The sequence below is a fragment of the Python bivittatus genome, unplaced genomic scaffold (assembly GCF_059951505.1).
Source record: "Python bivittatus isolate LINGU-HERP-01145 unplaced genomic scaffold, Pbiv_v1 ctg000690_np1212, whole genome shotgun sequence".
NCBI lineage: Eukaryota > Metazoa > Chordata > Lepidosauria > Squamata > Pythonidae > Python > Python bivittatus.
Window position 1 is genome coordinate 15716475 of NW_028277096.1, and position 25393 is coordinate 15741867.

At 44.2% G+C, this 25393-nt stretch overlaps 1 protein-coding gene across 1 annotated transcript in view; it reads right to left on the reverse strand.

Moving 5' to 3' along the window:
• RAP1GAP2 (RAP1 GTPase activating protein 2) overlaps positions 1-24752 on the reverse strand; it is a 198624-nt gene extending 173872 nt beyond the window's left edge. Inside the window, exons 1-2 of the mRNA XM_088152163.1 lie at positions 24660-24752; positions 19911-19946 (exon numbers count right to left, since the gene is read on the reverse strand). Of these exons, the coding sequence (XP_088008289.1) occupies positions 19911-19946; positions 24660-24703 (80 nt within the window). The 5' untranslated portion in view covers positions 24704-24752. The remainder of the gene's footprint in view (positions 1-19910; positions 19947-24659) is intronic.
• Positions 24753-25393: the final 641 nt, after the last annotated feature.

Below are 25393 nucleotides of genomic sequence, written 5' to 3' on the forward strand. Positions count from 1 at the left end.
GAAGTTGAGCTCAACTCAAGAAAGGCTTTAATCATCTGTAAAGGCAGTGTAGCAGTGTGATCATCTGTTGGCCTGGGGAGACTCAGGTTCAAGTCCTCACAAAGCCCAGTGGTTGAAGCTGGACCTGTCACATCTGTCCAACCGACTTCATAAAATAGTTGTTGAGGGGAGGAAAAAAAAGAGATCTCCAGGCAAACCCACCTGAGCTGTCAGAGAAAAGGCAGGATATAAATGCTGTGAGAATCTTGGGAAATGCTTAGGCTGTAACTATACATGGGGAAAATGTTAAACTATGGGTGTGGTTTGCTATAGAGTGGCTGTGAGACTTCTTTAATATGATTGTGAAGGATTGCATCTGTGTCTGATGACCAGAAGAATGCTATTATTGTTCCCCCAGCCAGAGACAGGTGGCAAGTGAATGAAAAAAAATGTACAATGAATTGGTTTAAGTGTGCCCAGAAGCTCAAAAGGGTAGAAGAGGGGGCAATGAGCAAAACTGGGGAAGGGCCCTGAGGATTTATGCCAAGCAGAGATTGCCCAGACCAGATTTTTGCTCTTCAGCAGGTCATTCCAAGAAATGCAAACTTAAGAAGGTGTGTTAACTCATTTGATTATTTATTTAATTTTATTTAATGTATTCCTTAATTTAATATAAATACAGGGATGTATTATTACTAAGACAACGTTGGTTGATTTACCGAAAGTTTATGCTAAGGCAAATCGGCTCGAATTATGGGATATTTTGCACAACTATGAGGATTGCCAAACGAGAAAAGAGTAATAAATAGAGGATGGAAATCGCACGCTTCTGAGAATAAATGGGCTGCTTATCAAAGGGTTCAACATTCTTGGTTGCTTAATGTGTTTATGGATAAGTGTGTAAAGCAGCTTGTGGTGACAGCAGAAGTGTGTTGGGCACACGCATGCGCACATATTTTGGTCTACAGATGATGCTGTATGATTGGCTGAGGTGATTTGCAGTGAATGTTGACTAGTTTGTATGATGCAACCGGAAGTAAGAATGGTATGTGAAAATGATCTTGGAAGACAGGAGGAAAAGCCACAACCTAGACAACATAAATTGATAAAAATTGAGTCCAAAGCTGGGGGTGGATCCTCCCTAATTTTCAGGAGAGTAAAAGTAAGGAAGGGGAGAAATGCTTTCAGATGTGCAAGATTCTGTTACTGTAACCTTACAATAAAGGTAGTGTTAGTATTCAGGGTTGGTGTTTCTGGCCTGGACTACCTCGAAGGGCAGAATCTGAAAATTAATGTAACAAAGGCTAAGTTAGTTGTGTGGGACAGACAAAATGGAATGAATGATTGCAAGCGATGGACCAAAAGGGAAAAATCTAAAACAAGTAGATGAATTGTTGTGTACCATGGTAGAACATTAACTAAAGCTGGGGAAATGGATGGAGAAATTTTAAGACCTGCAGCTGTAGGTTGCAGTACAAAATGGGGGACGTGACATAATGTAACCTCTGTATATATCGGTCTGTCTGAGAAATTAAGGAAAAATAGACTGTATATACCAGTGTTTCTCAATCTCGGCAACTTTAAGAGGTGCGGACTTCAACTCCCAGAATTCCCCCAGCCAGCATGCTGGCTGGGGGAATTCTGGGAGTTGAAGTCCGCACCTCTTAAAGTTGCCGAGATTGAGAAACACAGGTTTAGAGGAAGACTGTACTGGAAGATCAGAAAGGGGCTGTCTAAGGTCCTGTCCCCTCCTGTATCTAATCACAAAACAGGCCCCAGCAACTTCTTTGTGTGTGCTGTGTCTCCATGAGCTGGCCGGGGGAATTCTGGGAGCTGAAGTCCACACCTCTTAAAGTTGCCGAGATTGAGAAACACTGGTATATACCATTCTGCTAAAGCCTATATATCCCTTCCATTGAGGGCCAAGACCTGGATAGCTCCTCAAGCAAATTCTCTGTATATAATCCTCTGAAGCGCAGAGGTCCAAGACTTCAATTCCCAGAACAGGGTTTGAACTCCATAGGAGAAGATCTGATTTCAGTACCTATATCTGATGAGTCCCAATCAGGGTTAAGCTGGTCATGTGCTGCCCCCTGGTGGTCACTGGAAAAACACCTCCCAGGATAGACACTGGGTAAAAATACAAATATTCTTCCCCACCACCACCACCACCCCAACAACTCCAAGGAGATGGAGGAGACTGAGAAAGGTGGATTAAATGGAGCTGATGAGATCCTCTGAAAGAAAGGGATAAGAAGTTTGAAAAACAAAAGGCAGTTTTTATAATTTATTAAACCAATTTATATAGCCGCCCATCTCACCACAGGCGACTCTGGGCAGTGTATGACAAAGCTAAAAAACTGTCAGTAAATACATTAAAAATATAAAAAGCAAAATAAAACAAAGGATGTTAAAACTAAGGGAGCCACCTCACTAATTCCCGTCCCCTGGGGTCCCCAGGCCTGCTGGCATAACCAAGTCTTAAGGGGCCTCCAGAAGCTCAAATACTAAAACAAAATATTGATTTGGTGGAAGCAAGTTTAGGAAGATAAGAAGAGGTAGAATGAATGATGATGCTATAAATTAGATTTAGCTCTATTAACTTGTTCTTATCTCATGCCTTTATTTCCTTTGGCTCACTACTTCTAATTACATTTCTATCTTTTATATACTATTGCTTATCCCAAAGGGGAATGCTGGAATGTGTATGTACGTAAGGAAAATTTCCCTGACTATTGCCCCTTTCTAATTCTCCTTCCATTCAATGAAAAAGAAGTCGTTTTCAAAACTGCTCTCCGAGGAAAAGAGAACCTGGATGGGAGATGATCTTCCCGAAATTATTTACAAGTAAGCCAAGGGGGTGAGCAGAGGCACTCTCAGGGGAGGTCAAACAGGGAAAGCAGCATCGTCCTATTGTGATGCAAGCTCCGCCCCTTTTGTTTCACACATTGTGACATCACAGGCCTGTACAAGAGGGGCGGAGTTTAGGCTGCAAAGGCGTGGCACTGCTTTTCTCATGTATTCGCCCCATTGTGATGCAAGCTCCGCCCCTTTTGTTTCGGACATTGTGACTCACAGGCCTGTACAAGAGGGGCGGAGTTTAGGCTGCAAGGGCGTGGCACTGCTTTTCTCATTCATTTTAACAAAAGCATCAGATCCTGCAGACACATTGGCCTGTGCGTGAGTCTCCTGTTTTTCACTGTACAACCTCTCCTCGATGATCTGCAGCTTTCAGGGTTCCCAGACAGCAGGATACTGCCCCCAAAGAGGGGCCTTCTCGTAGGGGGCTTATGAGGGGCAGAAGCAGGGGCAACCAGGGAAGCATCAGGGGGATGAAAAGAGGTCTAACGGAAAAGATACGTAACAGACAACACCAACTACCCTTCCAACTATCGGAGAAAGTCAAAAACACCCCCAAGAGAGATCTGAAAGACATGCATATGAGCAGTGACAGCAACCCAGACAAACCGAAGCCTTTTCCAGAGGGGAAGGTAACCTTTCAAGGACTGGCAATAAGCGAACCGTCCCTGCACGCTGAGTGCCAGATGCGCTGCTCTACCCACTAGGCCTCTCTGCCTCGAAGACAGCATCTCCGGCTGCCTTTGCCCTAGAAAGCAAAAGGAGCTTGCCCTGAATGCGAAACAGCCGCCTTCCCTCGAACCTGGCCTCCTCTAGCTAGGCTGGCCTATCCCACCCCACCCTGGCTGGCCACAAAGCAGGGCCATGGGCCTCCTAGCAGGGAATTGGGGGGATGGAAATCCCCTGCATTGGGAGGGGCACCGGGGAGGGGAGGGCACTGGCAGAGACCGCGTCCCCCTGCCCTTTACATCACAGAAACCACAAGGAACTGAAAACTTACCAGCCGTTCTTTTTCTGCATTTTGGGGGGAAATGCAAAGGACTGTCTCCTCGCACAGGGTTTGGGCGAGTTACAAAGGCAGGGATACCTCTAAAGCGTCTCCTCTCTGGAAGAAACACCCCGGAGTGGCTAAACTGCAAATTCTTCAGGCAGGGCTATTTCTCGTCAGCCTCTTTGATACCCCCACCCCCCTTTCGGTAATCTGCGCTCATTTTCTCTTAATTTCAAAACCCGCCACAGATACATTCGTGGTTGCCATAGGAACTAATGAAAAACAAATTAAAGTGTAAAAGAGAGAAGGGGGGGCGGGCAGAAAAAGGAGAAAGGCTCTCTGCTCACCTATGCAGAAAAAATCAACTTAAAAACAAAGGGGGGGGAGTCTCCAGATGGGGAGGGACTACAGCTCCAGTTATCCCCAGCCAAGGGAAGGGCAGTTCGGCCCAGGCTGCAGAAGGCTGGCACGGGGGATACAGCACCAGTGGAACCAGAACCCAGGCACAGCTGTTGGCAGGGTACAGTCAAAATGTCAAGATGGCACCCTCGGGGCTGCCATCTTGATATTTTGGACCACACCTCGTGGACACCCCTGAAGCCAGATCATATGTGGGGAAGGGAAGAGAATTTGGGTTTCTGTTGGGGGGGGGGGGGTCTCTGCCTTTCTTTCAGGAATATAAGATGGCTTCCGTGGAGGTTTCCTTTCCTTTTATCCCCATATCAACCCTGCGAGGTAGGCTGGGCTGAGAGAGGGCAACTGGCCACAAGTGAGTTTCCATAGCTGAGGGTGAACCTGCTGCTTCCTGGTGCTAGTCCAACATCTTACCTGTTCCATCTCTTCTACAAGGGTGCTCCACTGTCACTTTTATTTTATTAAATTTATAGAGACACCCATCTCACAGACTCTCGGCAGCATACAATAAAACCGTCAGTTAACAGATGTAAAACAACAGTGTAAAACAACAATTAAATTAGGCCTGGGAATTACAACCCTTTTTTCTTCCCCAACTCCCTTGTTCTTCATCATCATCACCTCTATTCAAATCTCTCAACATTCTTGCCCAATGCTCAGTAATTAGCCGCTCTTATGATAGACTTTGTCCAACTGTTCTATCAAGGAGAAGATGTACTTTTTTAATTATGCAAGGTATGGATTTTAACCATCGAAGCAGTTCAGTTACTAATGATGCTGCTTGCCTCTTTCACATCAAACCCAGGACAGACTTTAAGTCAGGGTCAGTGGCACAGCCTAGGTTTGCCTCTGGACCCATCCTGGGCCCGGAGTGGTACCCAGGAACTGGGTTCTAGAAAGCAGGTAAAACAGTGGGCAGGTACAGGACAGGACCTCCATCAAATATCAGATTAATAAAATGCAACGGATAGGCTTTCTTCTCAGACGTGTAATCATTTTCCACTTCTGTCGTGTTGAACATTACAATTTGGACAGAGCTTTGATGGTTGGGGAGACAAACCGAACGGAGGTAACACCCAGCTGACTTTGGCTGATCTCATGAGGCATTAATTACTGGTTTGTACTTGTCTAGGAGTAGTTGAGAAGAAAGGAATAGCACTCCATGTTGCTGCTAACAAAACTGCCTGGATGTTACCAGGAAACAAACTGAAATGAGATTTTCCCTTTATCTTAAAAGCCCAACAAAAACTCATTTATCCTTTTTAGTTTTCCTCTGAAGAGGTTTCAGTGACTGGTAGTTTTCCAGGCGCTGTTTCTGATTTTACTGCTGTGGTGGGAAGCTTTAATCATTGGTGTTTGTGGGTTGGGCAACATTAGTTAATTATCACACAGATTTGCCAGATATTATCTCTGTAAAATATTGGGGGGAAATATTTATGTCTTTAAAAGCACCGTGGGAGGGTTTTAAATAAAGGAAAGAAATATCGGCGCTTCTATAGAACTATCGTAATATGCGTGTTGAAATGCACAGGCCTTACACAGATGAAGAAAAATAAATCTGCATATTAATGTAAAAACAAGATGGGCTATGAAAAAAATGCAGGACCAAACTGGGCTGATCCGATCCCACACATGCCAGCCAAAATACAGACGGCATGCGACAATTCTGAGTCACATAAACTGCCAGAGAGCAATTCTTTTGCAAATGCTTTTCTATTTAAACCTTTCAAGACAAAAGAGAGATAATCAGTACGTGGTTTGCATGAGGAAAATCAAAATGGATCAGTATCTGAGGGGACTTTTTGGTTCCCTAACCCTGGAGAGCAACTACCCATTAAGGTAGGAAGTATAAGGCTAAATAGGATTAAATCAAATATCTTTTCCTGCTGTCTCTGAACAATCATGAAAATATAGCAGTGATAACAAATGGATGAATTCCCAGACTGACTGGGGTTCAGGAGAACATGAACAGTCCATTGCAAGATTCCCCATTATCAGTCAAGAGGCCTGTCTCCTCGCTGGATCACAGGAAAGCTGTTAGAAAGAAAATCAGAAACCCTTTGCATATACACGGAGATAAGTTGGCTCTCAATGGGGAGTAGGTCAGATGCTGGAATTCTTGTAGCCCCTCCCCTTTCATCTCAACAAATCTCGCTAAAGAGAACTTTGTGAGAATTGTGCTTGGAAATGAATGAGTTTGGTGTTTCGGTAGCTGCCAAACAGCCTGACACGTCTTTTGAGATAACGGTACAATGAATTGCCAAGTACATTTCACTGATCTTACTACCACCGTATGTTAGACCGGATGGGTATGGTGTTTCACCATAGCTTAATCTGCTCCGTGACGGGGATGAAATTCTGAAGACTCTCAGAGTGAATTTGTGCTAAATGTTTTTCAAGGAGTCTTGTCTGACTGGAGATGACACACACAGAATGGCCAATGAAGAAGAGGTGCTAGAAAGTATGGGGAAGATGCTCTAGAAGTCACAGTGGAATAGGATATGAACCAGCACCTCCGGGATATTAACAGCACCCCCATTGCAAGGGCTGGCTTTGTCTTCAAGTAGGAACTTTCTAAATCTACTTGCAAGAACTGCTGATAGTACATTATCAAACCATGTTAGTGTGAAGGCCTACCCATTCTGTGAACTATACATTACTCAAAGTTCTTAGCTGACCTAAAATGGTTTTTCTGGTTCATTCCTTCTAGAATTTCAGCTAAACTCAATTTGGCATTCTGTGTCCAGAATCCTTTGACAGACCTTTGATGTGACCTGTTTGTAACAAATGTGCATCTTCAAACATTGTAGTTTGTCAACGATGTCCTGTTTCCAGAAAGACTAAACCATAACATTCCCTAATGAAGGATGGTTTCATTTGAGAGGAACAAATTCAACTTCTGTCCATGGGTTAACTATACACTCCCAAATCATGCCATAAAAAAAGCCTGTGCGCATCAAAAATAATTCACTTCCAGTTCTCATAATATGATTCAGTACTAAGCTTGGCAAAGTGGCAGTTTCAGGGTCAAAAAAACATAGTCTGCAATCAGTTGTAAAATAGGGGCAGGACTTTGTCGCAGACTTTTATGGTGTAGTAGGATGACCTTGTAAAGTGGAGTAATAGGGTGCTTGTATGCATTGCTGTCACCCAGAGAGAAGGGAGGCTTAAGATGGTTTAAGACATGAGTCTGAAATTACTACCTACTTTGGTCATGCCAAATAATGAGTCCTTTTCTTGGCATCCCATTTTAAGAAAGATTCGAAGAAACTGGAGCAGGTTTCAAGAAGAGCAGCAAGGACAATTGGAGATTAGAAACTAAACCATGCAAAGAATGCCTGAAGGAGCTGGGGAGCTCTTTTATCTTTTGAGAAAAGACAATTGAAGAGGAATATGGAACCTTCTCATGCCTGAAAGGATGTAACACTGAGAAGCAAAAGAGAACAAGTCTGTATAGTGGTTATTATGTTGGATTAGGAACCGGGACAGGTAGTTTCTAGGTGACCCTCAGCCACAGAAGCTCCCTGGGGGATTTTGAGCCAATTCTTCTCTCTTGAACCATGAGTCAGTGTGGTATGGTGGTGAAGGAGCCTGACTAGGGATGGGGAGACCCACGTTCAGGTCCACCATGATCCACAGAGGCTCCCTGGGAGACTTTGGGCTAGTTCCTCTCTCTCAACCCAAGAACTAATCTGATGTGCTGGTTAAGGTGCTGGACCAGGGGCAGGGAAAGTCCAATTCTGGTCCACCCCCATCCTTGGAAGCTCACAGAGGGCTTTGAGCCTGCCTTTCTCTCTTGACCCCACCTACTTCATAGCGTTATTCTTATGGGGGAAACAGGAGGAGAGAGCACTGTGTGCACACCCTCAACTCCTACATGAAATAAACAGAAGAAGGACAAGAGCTGTTGTCTCTCATTTCAGTGCAGGGCACAGAATAATGGATTTAAGTTACAGGCAGGCATTCCTGTAGCATTCCATCTGAATGTTTGAAAAACCTTCCTTAGTGGGAAAAGGTGTTGGTGTCAGCCTTACCATGAACATACGAGTCATTCAACGAGATGGGCGGTGACAAATTCAATAAATAAGTTTTAAAAAATAAATAAAACTAATTCTACTTTATTATAAAGCCACATTAACAGAATCTTGCAAGTCTGAGAGTACAGTTCTACCGCCATCTCCTTTATAGCCTGAGAACTTAGGGAGGGTCCCTTCTGAGCCTCTTGCTCCTCCTATTATGCAGCAGTGGGCTATGCCATCTCTTATCGGATTGTTCCCTAGGCAGAGTCTCTGGGTCCAGTCTCCCAAGGTCTTTCCCACATACCATTCAGTGGCCTCCGGGCCCCCTTCCCATTCTAGGATTCTGATTGCCACAATTGCAATCAACTACTATACCTTGGGGATAACTGTGTTTCAGAGACTGTGCTTTTTTAAAACTTCAGCAGCATCACTCACAATGGGTCAGATACAAGATAATAAACTGATGCTCAATCTGGATCACAGCAAAGGACTTTGGGTTGGCTGTACAGTCAACAAGCAAACATGGTTTTAAACTGCTGTGAATGGCATGGTAGAATCCCTAAAGTAGCAGGCAGCCTTGATTATTATTATTAGAGCCTGAGATGATGTGCTCATGATGTGCCGAAGCATACTGCACTTTAACCAGCTTTAGCAGACGTACCAGCTGGGTCTCTTCTCCGAGGAAACTAACCTGGCGATGGCTTATGAAAGTTGCAGCAACACCCAAACTGGATACGTAATGTGCTTTCTGCAAGACTGCCCATGGAAAACGTTCAGAAACTCCAGCTGGTTCGGAATATAACTTCCAGATCCTGTTATGCAACCCAATACTTAAGCAAAAAAGAAAAATTAAGAACATGCCAAGAAACACCCACAGGTCTTAATGGGCCTCGGAAATAATTGCCTTTAAAGCACCAATCCACCAGCTGTCTGCTGCAAAACCACTTATGCCTAGAAGGGAAATGCAGCACAGCATTGGTCAGGGAGATGTATATGATATATATGCCACTCTTACAAAGCCCCTCTATAGTAACAAGATTATCCCCATCCTTGTGCAACTTCTCGCAAAACATCCATCACTCCAAGAACTGACAGAATTGGCCACTCCCAATATCTGAACGGCGTCATCCACAGGGTGGAACCCGCTGGCTTCTGCGGCCCCCAAATGCAGGACCAAAACTGTTGGGGAGCAAAATTTAGCTAAGTATCAGCAGAAAGATGCTCAAGGTGAGAGCTTTTTGGTATTGGAACAGCTTGCCTCAGAAAGCGATGGGCTCTTTTTGATGGAGTTATAGGAGCAAGGAGGTGAGCCAGCCATCTTTTGGAGGGTGCAGATCATTAGAAGAGAATCTCTGTAGCTCAGGGCTGAACGGTGGAGTCGTTGGGGTTCTCTGAGCTTGGTGGTTTTCTCGCAGACGTTTCATGGCCCAATTAGGTAACATCTTCAGTGCTGAAGTCGGGTAATGAAACATCTGCGAGAAAACCACCAAGCTAGAGAACACAAAGGACTCCACGGTGCAGATCATGCACTGAATCTGGGAATGGATTGGAGGACCGTGACAGATCGTTCCAACTCCATCACTGCTGTAACACAACTGTGAGACTCTGCACTAAAGTTAAAATCAAGCAAAAATACAGGATGACTTGGGGGACATAACTAAACGCCCATTTCCCCTATGTATGCAGATTCTTCAGCGTTCTTCATGTACAACCTTCAGATTCCCTAAACCCTGTGTCCTGGGAGAAACCCTGCTTCAGTCCATTGACTTAAATCCATTTTTGGAGTTGTATATGCTCCTGCTTTATGGATACAGTAAGCTGTGTTCACACAACATGCTAAGCTAAAATGTGGCTGGTTGGTTTGTGGTTTAGCATGCTGTGAGAAGCTCAGCCATTGTTTCTGCATCTTGTGTGAAACCAGCCATCCATTAAACCATAACAGGCTTTATTTCTTTGGGGCCTTTATCTGCCGACTTGCATTTTGATACCTTGGGTTAAGCATGCTGTGTGAACCTGGATGTTCAGGCACCAGCACCTGTGCAGAACTGAAGCAAGTACTCAGGTTGTAAAAGAAAGAAATTAGAAATGTGCTGGATCCCATTCCCCCTCTTCCCCAGACATTTTTATTATAATGCTCACATTCATAAGTTCTAGAAACGCATCTTTTGATTTAAAGAAGAGGAGGAAAACCTGCACGGCCACGCTAAACTGCATCCAAGATTTATGTCCAAGTTTATGGTGACATTGAGCACAAGGAGGCAATATGGGATGTGCTTCCTCTTGGTGATCAGTGGAACCGAAAACACTGCACAGGATATAGAACTGCGTAAAAAATAGAGAAATCCCTTTCTTTCCAAAAGGGGGAAGGCAAAAGTCATCTAAAACCCTGAATGTGGGGACGTGACATCATGAACATCCATTTCTCTCTAACCTGAGTGCTTAAGGAAAGGTGGACTATATATAACGAGATTCCAAGGTTATGGTCACGGCAGAATTGTGCACTGCGCAAAGTTAGCCTTTTCGCTTGTTCATTTGTCAGAGAACTGATCAAACTGAACTCTCTGGAGGCATGGATGTGTTATTGCAACTTTCCTGAAGCCTTGGGGAGAAAGAGGGCTTAGGAGCCTAAGGAAACACCCTGAATTGCCATCGGCTCGGCTTACAAACGGCGCTGCTGATTTCCGTAGAAGTCAGCGCTCCCTAAATTCGAGACGGCTTCTTCTGCAACGTTACCTCCCACCTCCAAATGTTGAAGAAGGTTGGAGGACAACGTCCACCCACGTACAGTCCTCCCCCCCTCCCCATGAGAAAAAAGCATTACTGAGTTAGCAATAGGGTGGTTTTGGATTTTTTCAGAGTGAGGAACAGTAAATAACACAACAGCAGGATCGACTTTAGGAGTCTCTACGGTACTGTCCTGTTGCTCGGTTATCTCTCCATCAGGAGAGTTACTGTCACAGGAGGTGAGGGGGAAAAAAGATTTAATTTCTTTTAAAGGATGAGCACCGTTCTCCTTATGACGACCGTGCTGCCTTGTCTTCATCTTCTATTCTGTCTTTTTCCCCTTCTGGCTGAATGTGAAGAATAGCAGACATTTACTTCCAATGCCTGCACCATCAGCCATTTATTTTAGCTTCCATCTGGTTTTGTTTGTGTGTTTCTCCCTCTCTTCCAGATTATCTCTGTGATTTCTAATGAAACAATACAGGGTTATTATGATCACGGATTGATTAAGCATGCTTGGGATTACTCAGTTATCTCTGGAAGGTGACTCTCTCTCATAAATTAGAATTAAGACAGGAGCACCTTCTTGGAACACAGTGTTTCTCAAACTGCAAAAGGAAAAATAGACTGTATATACCAGTGTTTCTCAACCTTGGCAACTTTAAGATGTGTGGACTTCAACTCCCAGAATTCCCCCAGCCAGCATGCTGGCTGGGGGAATTCTGGGAGTTGAAGTCCACACGTCTTAAAGTTGCCAAGGTTGAGAAACACAGTTGTAACACAACTGCCCGGATTGGTATATCTGACCACATAGCCTTTGAGGTCCCTTCTAACTCTAGGATTCTACCTGTACCTGTGCAGGTTCTCAAAAAAAACCTGGAAAATCAAGAAGGGAAGCTGGTTCTCCAAGACAGCACTGTCACAGGAAGTAGGCCATTGCAATTTAGAAGCGTCAAGTCCTGAAGATGAGCAAGCTTTAAATGTAGCAATAAACACGTTCACAGTCTAAGAAGAAAGAAGGGTTTCCCATCACCTGTTCCTCAGTGGGGATTCTGCAAGCAAAATTCAGCTACACTCTCTTTCCCTAAAGCAGGAAATCAAGTTAGCCATTACGGGATGCTCTCCAAGAGCTTCAGTCTTATATCACCTTTTCATTCAGGGACCAGTAAGCCATCAGATATTTGGGATTCCATCTCCCATCTGCCCCCAACAGGATTCAAAGGATGGAAGTTGCATATCCTTTGCAGAACTGCCAATTGCTCAGCCTAAATTCTAGGACAAGGAAGGCGCTATTCTTGTGGCTATGAGCCATACTTTTACAGATAGTCCTTGTTTAGCAACCACAACTGGGCCTGGCAACTAGGTCATTAACGAAGTGGTCGCTAAGTGAAACCACGACTGTGTTTACAATCTTATTTCAGCTTTCCTTTGCTTTACAGACCTGCAAAGGTCGTCGATGCAAGGACTGGTCGCAAAGTTACTTTTTCATCACCATCATAACTGCAAACAGTCGCTGTGCAAAGCAGTCGTGAAACGAGGACTGCCTGTATTTTTAAAACATTTTTTGGATTCCAAAGGCTGCAGAGGATCCTTTGCAGCCCTCTATCTCAGTGGCCTAATTTGGAAAGCTGCAAGAGACCCACCAAAAAGGGAAAGGTTGGGGGTCTGCCCAGCTCTTCTAGGGTGAACCTTTTACAAAATCCAGACAGTCAAATACTACCTCAAACTTTTAGTTCACCGCACAGACCCAGGATCTGATTTAGCCCATGCATCTATGGCTGGATGGCAGGGTCAAAAACGAAAGATCCCATTTTCTCCAACAAACAAATATTTAAAGTCAATTCTGCCAAGCCCCAATCATGTCAGCACATGAATGTGGCTGTTGCCTGTCCTTCCACAATTCAAGTGGAGGGAAGAGATAATGGATGGGGTTAGGAGATAAGTGATGCTTTCACTTGAGAACACACTCTTCCATTATCCTTTTGGAGGCACTCCATCAATATTTCAAAAGCTAGGGATAAGTGCATTCTACTAATGCAATGTTTCTCAACCTTGGCAACTTTAAGACAGGTGGACTTCAACTCCCAGGATTCCCCAGCCAGCACGGCTGGCTGGGGAATCCTGGGAGTTGAAGTCCACCTGTCTTAAAGTTGCCAAGGTTGAGAAACACTGCACTAATGTACTGTATGTCATCTTTGGAGGAGTAAAAGAAGGCAAGACTTGGCAAGAGAGTCCGTTTCAGGGTGAATTCTTATTACCAACAGAAGAGAATTCGTATTATGATCCGGTAGTGGCTGTCAGGACTTCGTTTTGGCTTTTTAGGAACATGTGTACTTTTCCCGGCGATGTGCATTTTTAGGTGCCCTCCTTTACTGCAGAAGGCTAATATCACAGCATGCAGTGGAAAGTATGTAATTCTTACGGTTGTTATGTTTGCTGGCATGTTTCTTGTTCTTTTTTCTGCGTTGGCATTCTAACTTCATAACAAATTAAATTGGTGGATGTGTGTACCGTATATTACTGTTTTTTTTTACATTTGTTACAGGAGATTGTCTTTTTCTGTATTTCTTTTCCAAAAATTTCGGTAGAAGAAAGAAAGAAAAATCCATAAACGTCCAGATGGACGGGCAGCTGAATTGGCATATTGCTCATAGTTCAACCAGAAGCCACACAAATATCACCCCATCCTTACTCAACATTAACTTCCCTCGATTTCAGGGGGGCTCTTTTAAGTATGGCTAAAGTTAGGATTTACTCCATGCTTGTTTTTATTTTTTTGTAACCCATCAAAAGTTGTAGTGTTTGAGTCGGGCAGCTAGAAACATCTTAAATTTCTTAAATAAATGAAGTAGTGAGTAAGTGAGTGAGTGTCAGTTTCTGGTTTTCTCTGGTGTACCACAATTGCTCCATTCAGATAGCCCTAATTTAAACTACACAGAAGCACACTAAATCCCATGCTTCCCTTCCCCTCCATTTTCTTAGAAACTTGTTTTTAAAAATGCACAGGACACTTGGTTCAATCACTACGGTCAGGAAGACACTACCACTCAATGTCAGAAACCATAATCTCTCTAGGACAGTGTTTCTCAGTCTTGGGAACTTTAAGATGTGTGGACGTCAACTCCCAGAATTCCCTAGCCAGCATGGCTGGCTGGGGAATTCTGGGAGTTGAGGTCCACACATCTTAAAGTTCCCAAGATTGAGAAACACTGATCTAGGAAGTGCTCAGTATGATTTTCTGTGAACTCCTGGATAGGCCAACAGCATAAAACCAGGCTTGTCCTAAGCCTCTGTTTTAATCAACCCTTTATTTAGATTCATTAGATTCATCCCCCCTTATTTTTACTTTATTCTAGGCAGATAGACTGGAAGTTCATATCAAGCACATGCTTGATATGAAAGAGAAGCCATGTTTAATCCTTGGCATCTCAAATTAAAAATATCAGGGAGAGAGGGATAGGAAAGAATAGCAAGAAGTCAACATTGGAATAAAAAGTGGGTAGTAACAGACTCTTATAGGACCTCTTCTTTTGGAGCAGCCAAGTTAAGTCTCCTTTAAGAAGAGCTTGACTCTTGCTGACTTCATGGATATGTTGAAGTAGCTCGTTTGGCAGCCACGTGAAAGTGGTTTGCCACTGCTCCTTTCATTTCTTAGGGTTTTTTTTTTTTTTTTTTACTTCTCATCTAGTCTTCAGCCTTGGGCTTCCTAAGGGTCTCTTGTTCAAGTTCCAACCAGGTCTGACCCTGCTTAGCTTTTTGAGATCAACCAAGATTGCTTGATGCAAGTTGAGTTGACCCATCTCCCTGTGACTGTACTGGAATATACACGTCATTTTTAATGGTACAGAAGTACTTTGCTGTTGTTTTCTTCTGGGTTATTTTTTGATTTTCCAGTTTGGTCTATAACTTTGGCGTTTCCTGGTACTCTCCCATCCAGGCACTAACCAGACTGGACCCTACTTAGCTTTGGAGCAAAGGTAAGGTCAGCTAGATACTGCCACCTGCTTAGGCATAAGATGCATTACTCTACATATTTCAATTAAATTTGTTCTTCCAACCCCTGGATCATTCTGACAGGTGAGGCCTTGGACAGGGGGATATTCTCAGGGCAGGGGGAGTCCTAAAAACCAAGATGGTGGCTGTGACTATGCAATCAATGCCGTGCTGTGCAACATGGGTGATGGCACGATGGCAGCTGCCAGCTTTGCTTTTTTAACTCCCAACATCCCCCCCAGATGTGCCTGCTTGCACAGCTGCTCCCAAATCCTTCCCACCCTCGTAAAAAGGACAAGCATCCTTTTAACAGTGGAGGAAAAAAAAAACACTTTCATAAAACGGCAGATGGAAATTGTTTTCAAATCCAAGCTGCCTTGGAGAATAAGATCTTTTTTAAACAAAAATAAAAACCAGCTCCAATAGACAGAGAAGATAAGGTATTCTTGCCCCAAGCTAGGAACGTTATTGCTTTTGCTCCCTGACACATCAACTGACAATGGGAGGGATGTGACAGTAGCAATTCTAGTACAGGAATCCCAGAAGGCTCAGAAAAGCTTGGCCAGGCTCTGCCTCAGCTGCGTGAGGGAGCAAGCCAGCACACGAAGGGCAGAGGTTGTTCTTGGATGAATCAAAGTGTGGCTGAGGGGAGAGGGGATAGAGTTCTTGGAAGCAGATGCCTGGACATCAAGCACCATTGGCTAAAAACAACCCTCCGACACACACACATAATGTAATGGTATCTGGGAGAGACAAGGAGAAGAGATGCTGCCTAGGGAATGATCAGATAAGAGAGGGCATAGCCTGCAGCTGCATAATGGAGGGAGAAAAAACACAAATCTCCCTAACTTTTCAGACTGCAAAAGAGACGGCGGGAGATTTGTACTTTCAGACTTGCAAGATTCTGTTAATGTAGCCTTGCAATAAAGTAGAATTAGTTCATCTGGTCATGTTTCCTGTCTGGTCTGCCTGGGAAGGCTGATGCATAAAGGGGAACTTCGTATCACCAACCCGGATTTCTTTTTACAAACACAGAAGCACACCAAGCCTGATGAGATCCAGAACAGAATTCTTGACAGGATGGTGCACCCCTGGACAGAGTTGTCTCAAATTTGGGGGATCCTCTTAGACTCATAATCCCTGATCAGTGAGCAGGTGGCAGTTGTGGCTAGGAGGGTTAGGGTTCACACATCTCTGTGTTGTGCACCAGTTACAACACAGTCTGAAATAGGAGGCTCTACTCCCAGGTGCTCATGCCTTGCTGACTGTCAGCCAAACGACTGCAACTACTGAAATTCAGTGCACTCTCCTGCAGATGACATTTTTATGGTTTTAATAGTTTTTATGGAGAGCCAGTTTGGTGCAGTGGCTAAGTCATTAGGCTAAAAACCAGGAGACCTTGAGTTCTAGTCCAACTTTAGGCACAAAGCCAACTGGATGGCTTTGGGCCAGCCACTCTCTCTCAGCCCCAGGAAGGAGGCAATGACAAACCACTTCCAAAATCTTGCCAAGAAAACTGCAAGGACTAATCTAGGCAGTCACCAGGGGTCAACAGCGACTCGAAGGCATAAAAAAAAGCATATATGTTTTTAAATGATTTTTGTTGTTATGTTTTTTGGTTATTCTTTTTATTCTTTCTGTGTTTTTACTTTGTAAGCAGAGTCATGTATGTGAGATGGACAGTTATATAAACTTACCAAATAAATAAATTCTCTGCATGGGGTTGCCCTTGAAGAACATCAAAAGCTATGGCTGGTCCAGCAGACAAGTACTTCTCAGTCCATTCATATAACACCAATACTTCAAGAGCTTCAGTAGTTGCAGTTGGCTGCCAGATGCTATTCAAGGTGCTGGTTGTCACCTGAAAACCCTTCATGGCTCAGGGACTGGATACCTCTAGGAATTGACTACTCCTACTAATCTGCGCCCCATCCAACGAGAGATGGAATACTCAGAGAGCCCTATCTCCATGGACCATGAAAGCAAGTCTTCTCAATCACTGCCCCCCTTATTGTGAAGCAGCATTTCCCCAGACATCTGGATGATCCCTTCCCCTTGATTTTAGAAAGGCCACTAAACATGAAACATGTTTATTTCATCAGGCCTTGAGTGCTGGAATGCTGTGATCTTGTTCCTTTTAGTAATGGAAGGGTTTGGGTTCTCCGGATGAATATTCCCAATTCTGTACGTAGTTTCTATAATATTATTGATTTGTGTTCCTTTTACTGTATTGCTCTTAACCCAGTTGACAGAAGTTGGGATGAACACTGCTCAGAGCTGTTCGCAACTGGAGCAGCGTAGAAGCTCGGTAAAATAAATAATAAATAAACTTGATGAAGCCAATCCATTTTGGAGAAATTGAGCAACGCTTTTCCAGGAGGGTTAGGTATAAGTTTTCCCCTTGCAAATGGAGTGAGGAAGGACTAGCTTTTCTACTTGATTTTTAACTATTTTTCTGGCCTATTCCATGGCTGCTTGAACAATATTTGGAGGGGGGGCTTCTTAATGGGCTTATTGGGAAATCTAGTAAATATTTCTGATGACCAAATTGAAAGGGATGGCTTGAGAAACGTCTCTTTCTCCCCACCTGATTTGCCTCCAAAAATATATTCGGATATATTGGCATTGCAATGCTGACAGAAGAGGTAGGCAAACATAGTGTGCTCATCGGAATTCATATGTTCTCAGAAGGCTCCAGATTTCTTGCCCCACCTGTTTCCTTTGTACAAATCCTTTAAATAAATGCATGGACTGTTTAAAATAAAAGCTGATGCGCTGCAAAGCAATGGGTTAGCTTCCAGCATCCTATTTACTTGACAGAAGACCTCTGGATCTCATTGAGGCCTCAAAGGCATTCTTAGAAAATTAAAACATCAAAGGGATTTGCTTTGTCTGCAGGTATGACCACCTACAATGATAGAAAGCATGTTGATGTTTCTGAGCTTTGGTGCTGGTGAAGACGCCTGAGAATACTGCAGACAGCCAAGAGAACAAATCAATGGATCATCAAACAAACCAATCAGAGTTCTCACTTGTGGCACAAACTATCACACCCAAATTATCCTACTTTGGATGCATTATGCAAAGATCCAGCTCTCTGGAAAAGGCTCTCATGCTGGGAAAGGTGGAAGAAAGGAGAAGAAGAGGATGACCAGCAGCAAGGGGATGGACTCAGTTACAGAGCCAAAGGGGGCACCATTGGAAGACCTGAAGGACCAGGTTAGGGACTGATCATTCTGGAGAACATTTATCTATAGGGTTGCGAAGAGCCAACACCAACTTGATGGTACATAATCAATCAATCAATCAATCAATGACCACTTACTCAGAATAAATGGCAAAGCTGATAAGGAACATGCTGGGCATGTAGAAAGGGTAGCAGGGAGAAACCTGACTAGTCGGCCTCCAATACACTAAGACAGCCATTTGTGAATATGCACGCTACCACGTGAGAGTTGACACACCACATAGTAGCACAAGTTCAAATATATCCAGTAGAGATGTAAAGCAGGGGGAACAAAAATCAGAAGGAAGAAAGCAGGTTTCTGTTGGGTGTTTTTTAATCCCCCAGGGCCTTTTTTAATTCCAAAATATTGAAAAACTGGATCATAAAATAGCACATTTCCTTTTGAATGGGTGCATTAAATGTACATAAGAAAGGTGTTCGGATATGAGTCCCCAGCTTTTACTCCTATTTCTAAAAACAACACACTTTTATATAAGTCTGTTTACAATTCAGCTGATTACAGTTCCTGTACATCAAAGAAAAACTCTAAAATACAACCCTCAAAGACAAGGACAAATGTCTTGTTACGAAAGGCCCTGGCGTTCTTTTGAATAAGAAAAGCAAGTAGTCTGCCTTTCCTTGCTTGTGGGCTTGTGTTTCCTTGTTGACTTTTAATCTAGACCAGTGTTTTTCAAACTGGACAACTTTAAGATGTGTGGACTTCAACTCCCAGAATCCCCCAGCCAGCATGCTGGCTGGGGGATTCTGGGAGTTGAAGTCCACACATCTTAAAGTTGCTGAGTTTGAAAAACACTGGTCTAGAAACTGATAGAGCTATGTCTGTCCACCACTAGACCTCAAGGCGCTGGATAAACATTGCAAGAGCACCCATTTTATTTATATCTGTAAAGAATGGTTTACAAAATCGCTATTGCATATATTACAAATTTTCCCCAAATTTCCCTATTATTTTTTTTTTCCTGAAAAAAGTACAGGAAAATTCCAGCTGCTTCCCAGTCTTGAATTTGATTTCACTTGTTTCCCCCAGCTTGCAAAGGTTGCTTAATCCTATTCTTAAACAGCCCAGACGCAGCCTGAACAGAAGTTATAATTTGTCAATGACAAAGGTCGGATTATATTTTGATGAGTCAACCTTCCTGGGCTTTCTTTCCAGGCAATCACAGAGAATTTGTTATCTCCAGTACCTGTCTAGTCCCCACTGTAGCGATGAACTGCTGTGCTACTGCAGACTGAAGATGATGGGGTTTGCACGATGGAATATTCCTCCTAATGGAAAAAGATCCCCTTTGCATAGAAATCTAGCCTGTCGGGGCAAAAGGCTAAAATAACCTTCTCCCTGATAGGCTAGCTTTCTGCATGGAGGAAAATTTTGAATAGAGAAGTTTCTTCCATCCCTCATCCCCCAGGCCATTTGAAATGGTACAGCCCAGATATAACCATACTATCTCCATGAGAACGTAGCATGACTTGACAAGAGTCGGTGACGTCCAAAGCCAAGGAGAGCATTAGGAAACATAGCATTATCCTGTGATTTGGTAAGAGATTTGCAAAGGATTGTCGGAAGTGGCCAGTCTCATTGAATAGCAGGCCTTGTGTGTGCACAGCCAACAGCTGCAGAGGCAAAGCATCCTTCAGTAAAGGCCAATATTAAAAAAAAAGAAGAATTCAAAAACTGATTACTCACTTTATCTTCAGACTAGCAAGCATGGCTTTGTCAATCCTGGAAAAAGAGAGAGGAAAAGAACGTCAAGCAGATTATTTTGGTTCTTCCGTTCTTTGTTAGACCCTTCTCGTGCCTGGTTCCCTCCCCCCCACCCCACCCCATAAACTGTGCCTTAGTGGCTGGCAGGGTTGCATCTATTCCTGAATCACATTTTATAATGAGAGAAAATGGGACAAGGCATGAAAGCCAGTTTGGTGTCGTGGTGAAGGCAGCAGGCTAGAAACCTGTGAGTTCTAGTCCTGCCTTAGGCACGAAGCCAGCTGGGGGACCTTGGGCCAGTCCCTCTCTCTCAGCCCTGGGAAGCAGGAGGCCAGGGCAAACCACTTCCAAAATCTTGCCATGAAAAATGCAGGGACTCGTCTAGGCAGTCGCCAGGAGTCAACACTGACTCAAAAGCACCAAATATATATATATATAGCCATCACACCCAGCATGCCAAGGGCCCCACTTGTAAAAAAGAGTTCAGCAAGAGAGAAAAGCCATCGCTGCTCTTTTAAATGTGGCAGAGCAAGCCCCCCCCAAAAACCAACTACAAATTGACATGTACTAAATTAAATGCAGCCATCAGACAGATTCAGCTTAAGGTGCCATTGCAAGATGCTTCCAATGTCTACTTTTGCACTTGAAGTAACAAGGAACTTGAATGCGAAAGACACACTTCGTTCCATCCGCACCTTCTGAATCAGCCTGTTCCCTTCCGTAATGAAAGATTCCACAGCTGCTACTCCACTGGCTTTTTAAATCTTTTTGTTTTAAAGACAAAGACTCCCTCTGGTTTATCAGCACCTGCAGCCCAGTATCTTAGATCAGCCTGTACACCAGGCTCTGATCAGCGCTTTTAGGATTAAAAGGGAAAAAGCCACTGCAGATCCTTCCAGTTTGTGGTAGCCCATTCTGATCTGGGGGCTGCAAACCAGCTGTGTGGTTTTGGATCTGCACAAGGTGGTGGCTTACTGAAAGAAACCTGGTTGAAATACCATTCAGGTTTCACTGCAGTAGTATTGCAGGTTGCCACAATCGCACAGATGGGTCCAGTGCTGTGTTTGTGTTTCCAGCCAAGAGAACGAATTGTTCTAAGGAAACCAAAGTTTCACTTTGATTTGGCAAGTGGAAAACGTGGGGCTTGTTTGACATCAGTGCTTCTGACCACAGCCTTGGCTTGACAAGAACGGTGCAAAACTCAGTATGTGTGTGTGGTGAGCCACACGGTACATGTAAACCATCATGTGACTGCTATACATGGACAACCAGAACTGTGAATACAGGCATGGCTTGAAGAGAACTGTTTTGCACTCCTGATTTCTTCCCCTGTGAACCCCTAATCAGATTTAGGCTCTATTATTAAGTCTTATCATTTGGAGTAAACATCAGGATAAGCCTAAAATGCTGGGAAAGGTGGAAGGAAAGAGAAGAGGACAATCAGCAGCAAGGTGGAGGGGCTCAATTACAGTGGCTTTGAGTGCACTGTTGGAAAACCCAAAAGACCACTGGCTGAATATCTATGTCAGTGTTTCTCAACCTTATCAACTTTAAAATGTGTGGACTTCAACTCCCAGAATTGCTCAGCCAGCATGCTGGCTGAGGAATCCTGGATGCTGAAGTCCACCGATCTTGAAGTTGCTGAGGTTGAGAAACACTGATCTATGTGTCTGCTACGACACCCACACCAACTTGATGGCACCTAATCGATCCAAACATCAGGATAATCAGGGGAGTGTCTTTGAACTCACTGGCTGGATTCCTATAACACATTTTAACTTAAATCCAGGTTAAGAAATTGCCATTCATATAACACGCTAAGCCCAAAGAAACCATATTAACCGCATTTGATGGCCTGTTTGTGTTCCATGCTAAAACAATGATTCCCAGAATACCCAGAACCACAAAATACCCAAACCTATTTTAGATTAATCTAGTTTCTTGGGCTAACTCGGAAACTGGCAATCTCCAGACCAGGATCAAACAACCCCAAAGTGGCTCAGGTTAGTTTTGTAACCTCCAGCTCACGTTATTTGAACCTGCGCCCCGCACATCCCAGTCAATCCCTATATCCAAGTTAGACCAAGCTGGCACATCAACCAGTTCATGTAGCAGAAAGGACAGCTTGATGAATATTTATGAAACATTAGCAAACATCAAAGGCAGCTAACTGGCAAAGGCAGGCAAACGAGGGAGCGAAAGAAACATGAAAGACAGGGAAGAATTTATAGTCTTTAAATATCTCTATCAACAGGATGCAGAACTTTCCAGAGCCCCTGGAAACAATCCTGTGGGCAACTAGCATGGACAGTCCCAAAGGGAGGCCCTTTTGGTTATTCTAGCCTTAACCCTTTTATATACATAATACTAGCAGACTAGAGATGGAAAGTAGGACACCAGGTGATCCCTCCTCTATTCTGCACCATCAAAAAAAAAAATTTGGTGGAAGAGGATGATGTATCCAGCGCCTTGGAGGAAGAGATGGGGCAGAAATTTAAGGCAGTTGTCTGAGTCCCCTAGCATTGGTACAAGGTTGCCAAATGTAGCCAGCTGTTTCCTGTCTGGCATCATACCATTTCTAGACATATATATTGCCATCTAAACATCTGAGTACCTACATACCTCTTCGGATGTTAAATGCCAGTAAGTATGAAAGGGAAGTTAAGGAAAAGAAAGATGCCTGAGGCAGTGGAAAGATCTACTTAGGACAGTGTTTCTCAACTTGGCAACTTTAAGATGTGTGGACGTCAACTCCCAGAATTCCCCAGCCAGCCATGCTGGCTGGGGAATTCTGGGAGTTGACGTCCACACATCTTAAAGTTGCCAAGGTTGAGAAACACTGGCTTAGGATATGCAATGCATGCAAAAAAGAGATGGGGCTTTGACTGTGGCCACCATCTTGACTTTTTTGACACATGCCGACACACAGACGCTTGATTTGCAGCTACCAGGAACAAACAGGTCTGTGGAGAGTGGCTTAGTGCTGGACTCTGTAAACCCAGCATGAAAGTCATGAAAGCAACTCCAGGGCCTGGCCTCCTTGAAGGTATGGATGAAACCCCCAGACCCCCCTCCCCAAAGTGGCTGCCATTTTATAACAGTGAGTGTCTCCAAAAGGGGACAGCCCACGAAAGCTAAGCAGATTGATGCGGTTACATGCAAGGAGTATAATCATCTTAATTTAATGGATTTCATTTAATTTACTTTGAATTAGGCTTACATCTAATGGAGCCGAAATCAAGGAGAGGGGGAGGCTTCCTTTATTTATTTCTTTATCAAATTTATATGGCTGCCCAGCTCACCAACAAGTGACTCTGGGCGGCGTACAAGGGTAAAAACAAAGCAAGGGTCCCACACGTTTGGAAATGCAGAATAATATTGACCGCCGGTAATATTGCAACGTTAGCAGGAAAGCTGAAAGCACGTCATGACCCTTGTGAAAATGTCCCTGTTGCCAGAAGATGTTCAGCTTTTCCACATGATCAATGTGCCGCTGATTAAACTTGCCTGGGGAGCACATGAGGTCTGGCAACTCCACCCTGCGAAAAATGCATGGGGCAGTTGGCTGAGATCAAAGAGCTGCACGCCCGGTGCCTTCTAGTAAACACACACAAATGCGCTTCAACACCATTAGTCAGTGATCAAGGGCGAGGGGCGGTTTCTCGCAGCCCACCTGCCATGTCACAGATCTGGGCTTCAAGGTGCAGGAGGAGTTCCCCGTTGCTCCCAAGGAGACCTGAGATCCAAGCAGGCATTGTAGAGGATGCTGTTTGTAATGTTCAGTGTTTCTGTTCCCCTTCCTTAGATCAAAGCTCTACCAAGGTGCCTTAGGCGCCAACCCAACACATTTTTTCACAGGATCATGCTGCAGCCATACAGCCCCCCCCCCCCAAATTCAGCCGCTTTGAGTTGCAGTCAGACAAAGAGGTTTGCATCCTCGCGCACGCCACTGTACCTTTTTGCACCTGAGTCCAAAACACTGCCCAGGGGTGCAAAGCATGTAACCTCAAATTCACCCAGGTACCCTTTGGGGCAACATGGTAATCTTTCAAAAGAGCCGTTTAAAACATTTCAGAATGCAGCCAAGCTATATAGAACTTGGAGGGGATGGGACAAATGGCAACATTTGTAAAGTAGAAAATAGGAGAAGAGAGGGCTTAGCCTCCCGACTTGAAAGCACTTAAAATCCAAGGTACCTTACAGGCTTTCTTAAGCCAGTCCATTGGAGACAAACAGATAAGCCTCAGGGTAAAATTAGTGCTAAGGGGTCACTCTTGAGAAGGTCCTGCTTTATAGCCAACCCATCTGACTCCTTTCTTCTTTCAAGTGTCTAGTTCTCAAGATGTAATGAAGACGCTGTATGAAGTCACTAAAGGAGAAATGGCCCAGAGGACTTCACTGCAAGATCCTTGGGGAATTAGGAGAAAGAAAGAGTGGGCCAGATGTTCCTGCTCCCAAACCTTTACTCTCCATAGGAAGCCATTGGAGTTTAGGGAAGAAGGTGCTGCATTAGAAGTGGAGGGGGTGGGGACCAGGTTCAAGTCTACCCTCAGCCACAGACAGTCCCTGGATGAATTTGGGCCAGTTATTCTCTCAGCTCAACCTACTTCACAGGGTCGTGGTTATGGGTAGGAAATGAAGGGAGACCACAATGTAAGATGCCTTCAACTCCTGGAGAAATGAGGAGGGAGGGAGGGAGAAGAAAGGAAGAAAGAAAGAAGAGGGACCCACCATCCATAGCCTCCAAAGGAGACACTCCGCTTTCTCTGGAACATCGCGGCTACTTCCCGGTGCAGCACAATGGCTCATTCACACACACAAGCCAAGGAGAAGACAACCTGAGCGGCTTGCAGCAAGCCTAGGACTGCAGTGTTTTTACACGCTGCAACTATTTTATACCCTCTTCCTCTGAATGGATGGGAAACCAATTTGACCACTTCCTGCCCCGGTCTCTGTTTGCTGATTAAGGAGTTAGGTGGGGTTTTTTCCCCTGTGAAACTAAAATTGCCTTGGTTATGGGACTCTGAAACATCCAAGTTCTGGTTTTTTCTATCCTCTACCCAGACTTGTTCCTCACTTCAGGCCTCTCATCGGTCCTCCTTGCAGGACCACCCCTGTGCTGTTTCTCCATCAAGACCAAAAGGTCTGGTTTAGCCAAACTTGACTGATCCCCCCCCCATAAAAAAAAACTAAGATGGGTGGAACCTGGTTAGTCCTTGGATGGGAGACCACCACAAATTTCAGGGATGTAACTAGATTGAGAAATCAAAAAAAAAAATCTCGGAAGAAAGCAACAACAGATCACTTCTATATTTGCAAAGGAGTGCAGTGCTGAAGTTCACGGGTGGGTGGGGGGACTTACAGAAAAGAGAAAGAAGGAAGTAGGAGAGAGAAGCGCCAAACAGACCGCCTTGATTTTGTTTAGTATCAGATGGAGCAGAGAGGAACTTGAACAGGCTTTCAAG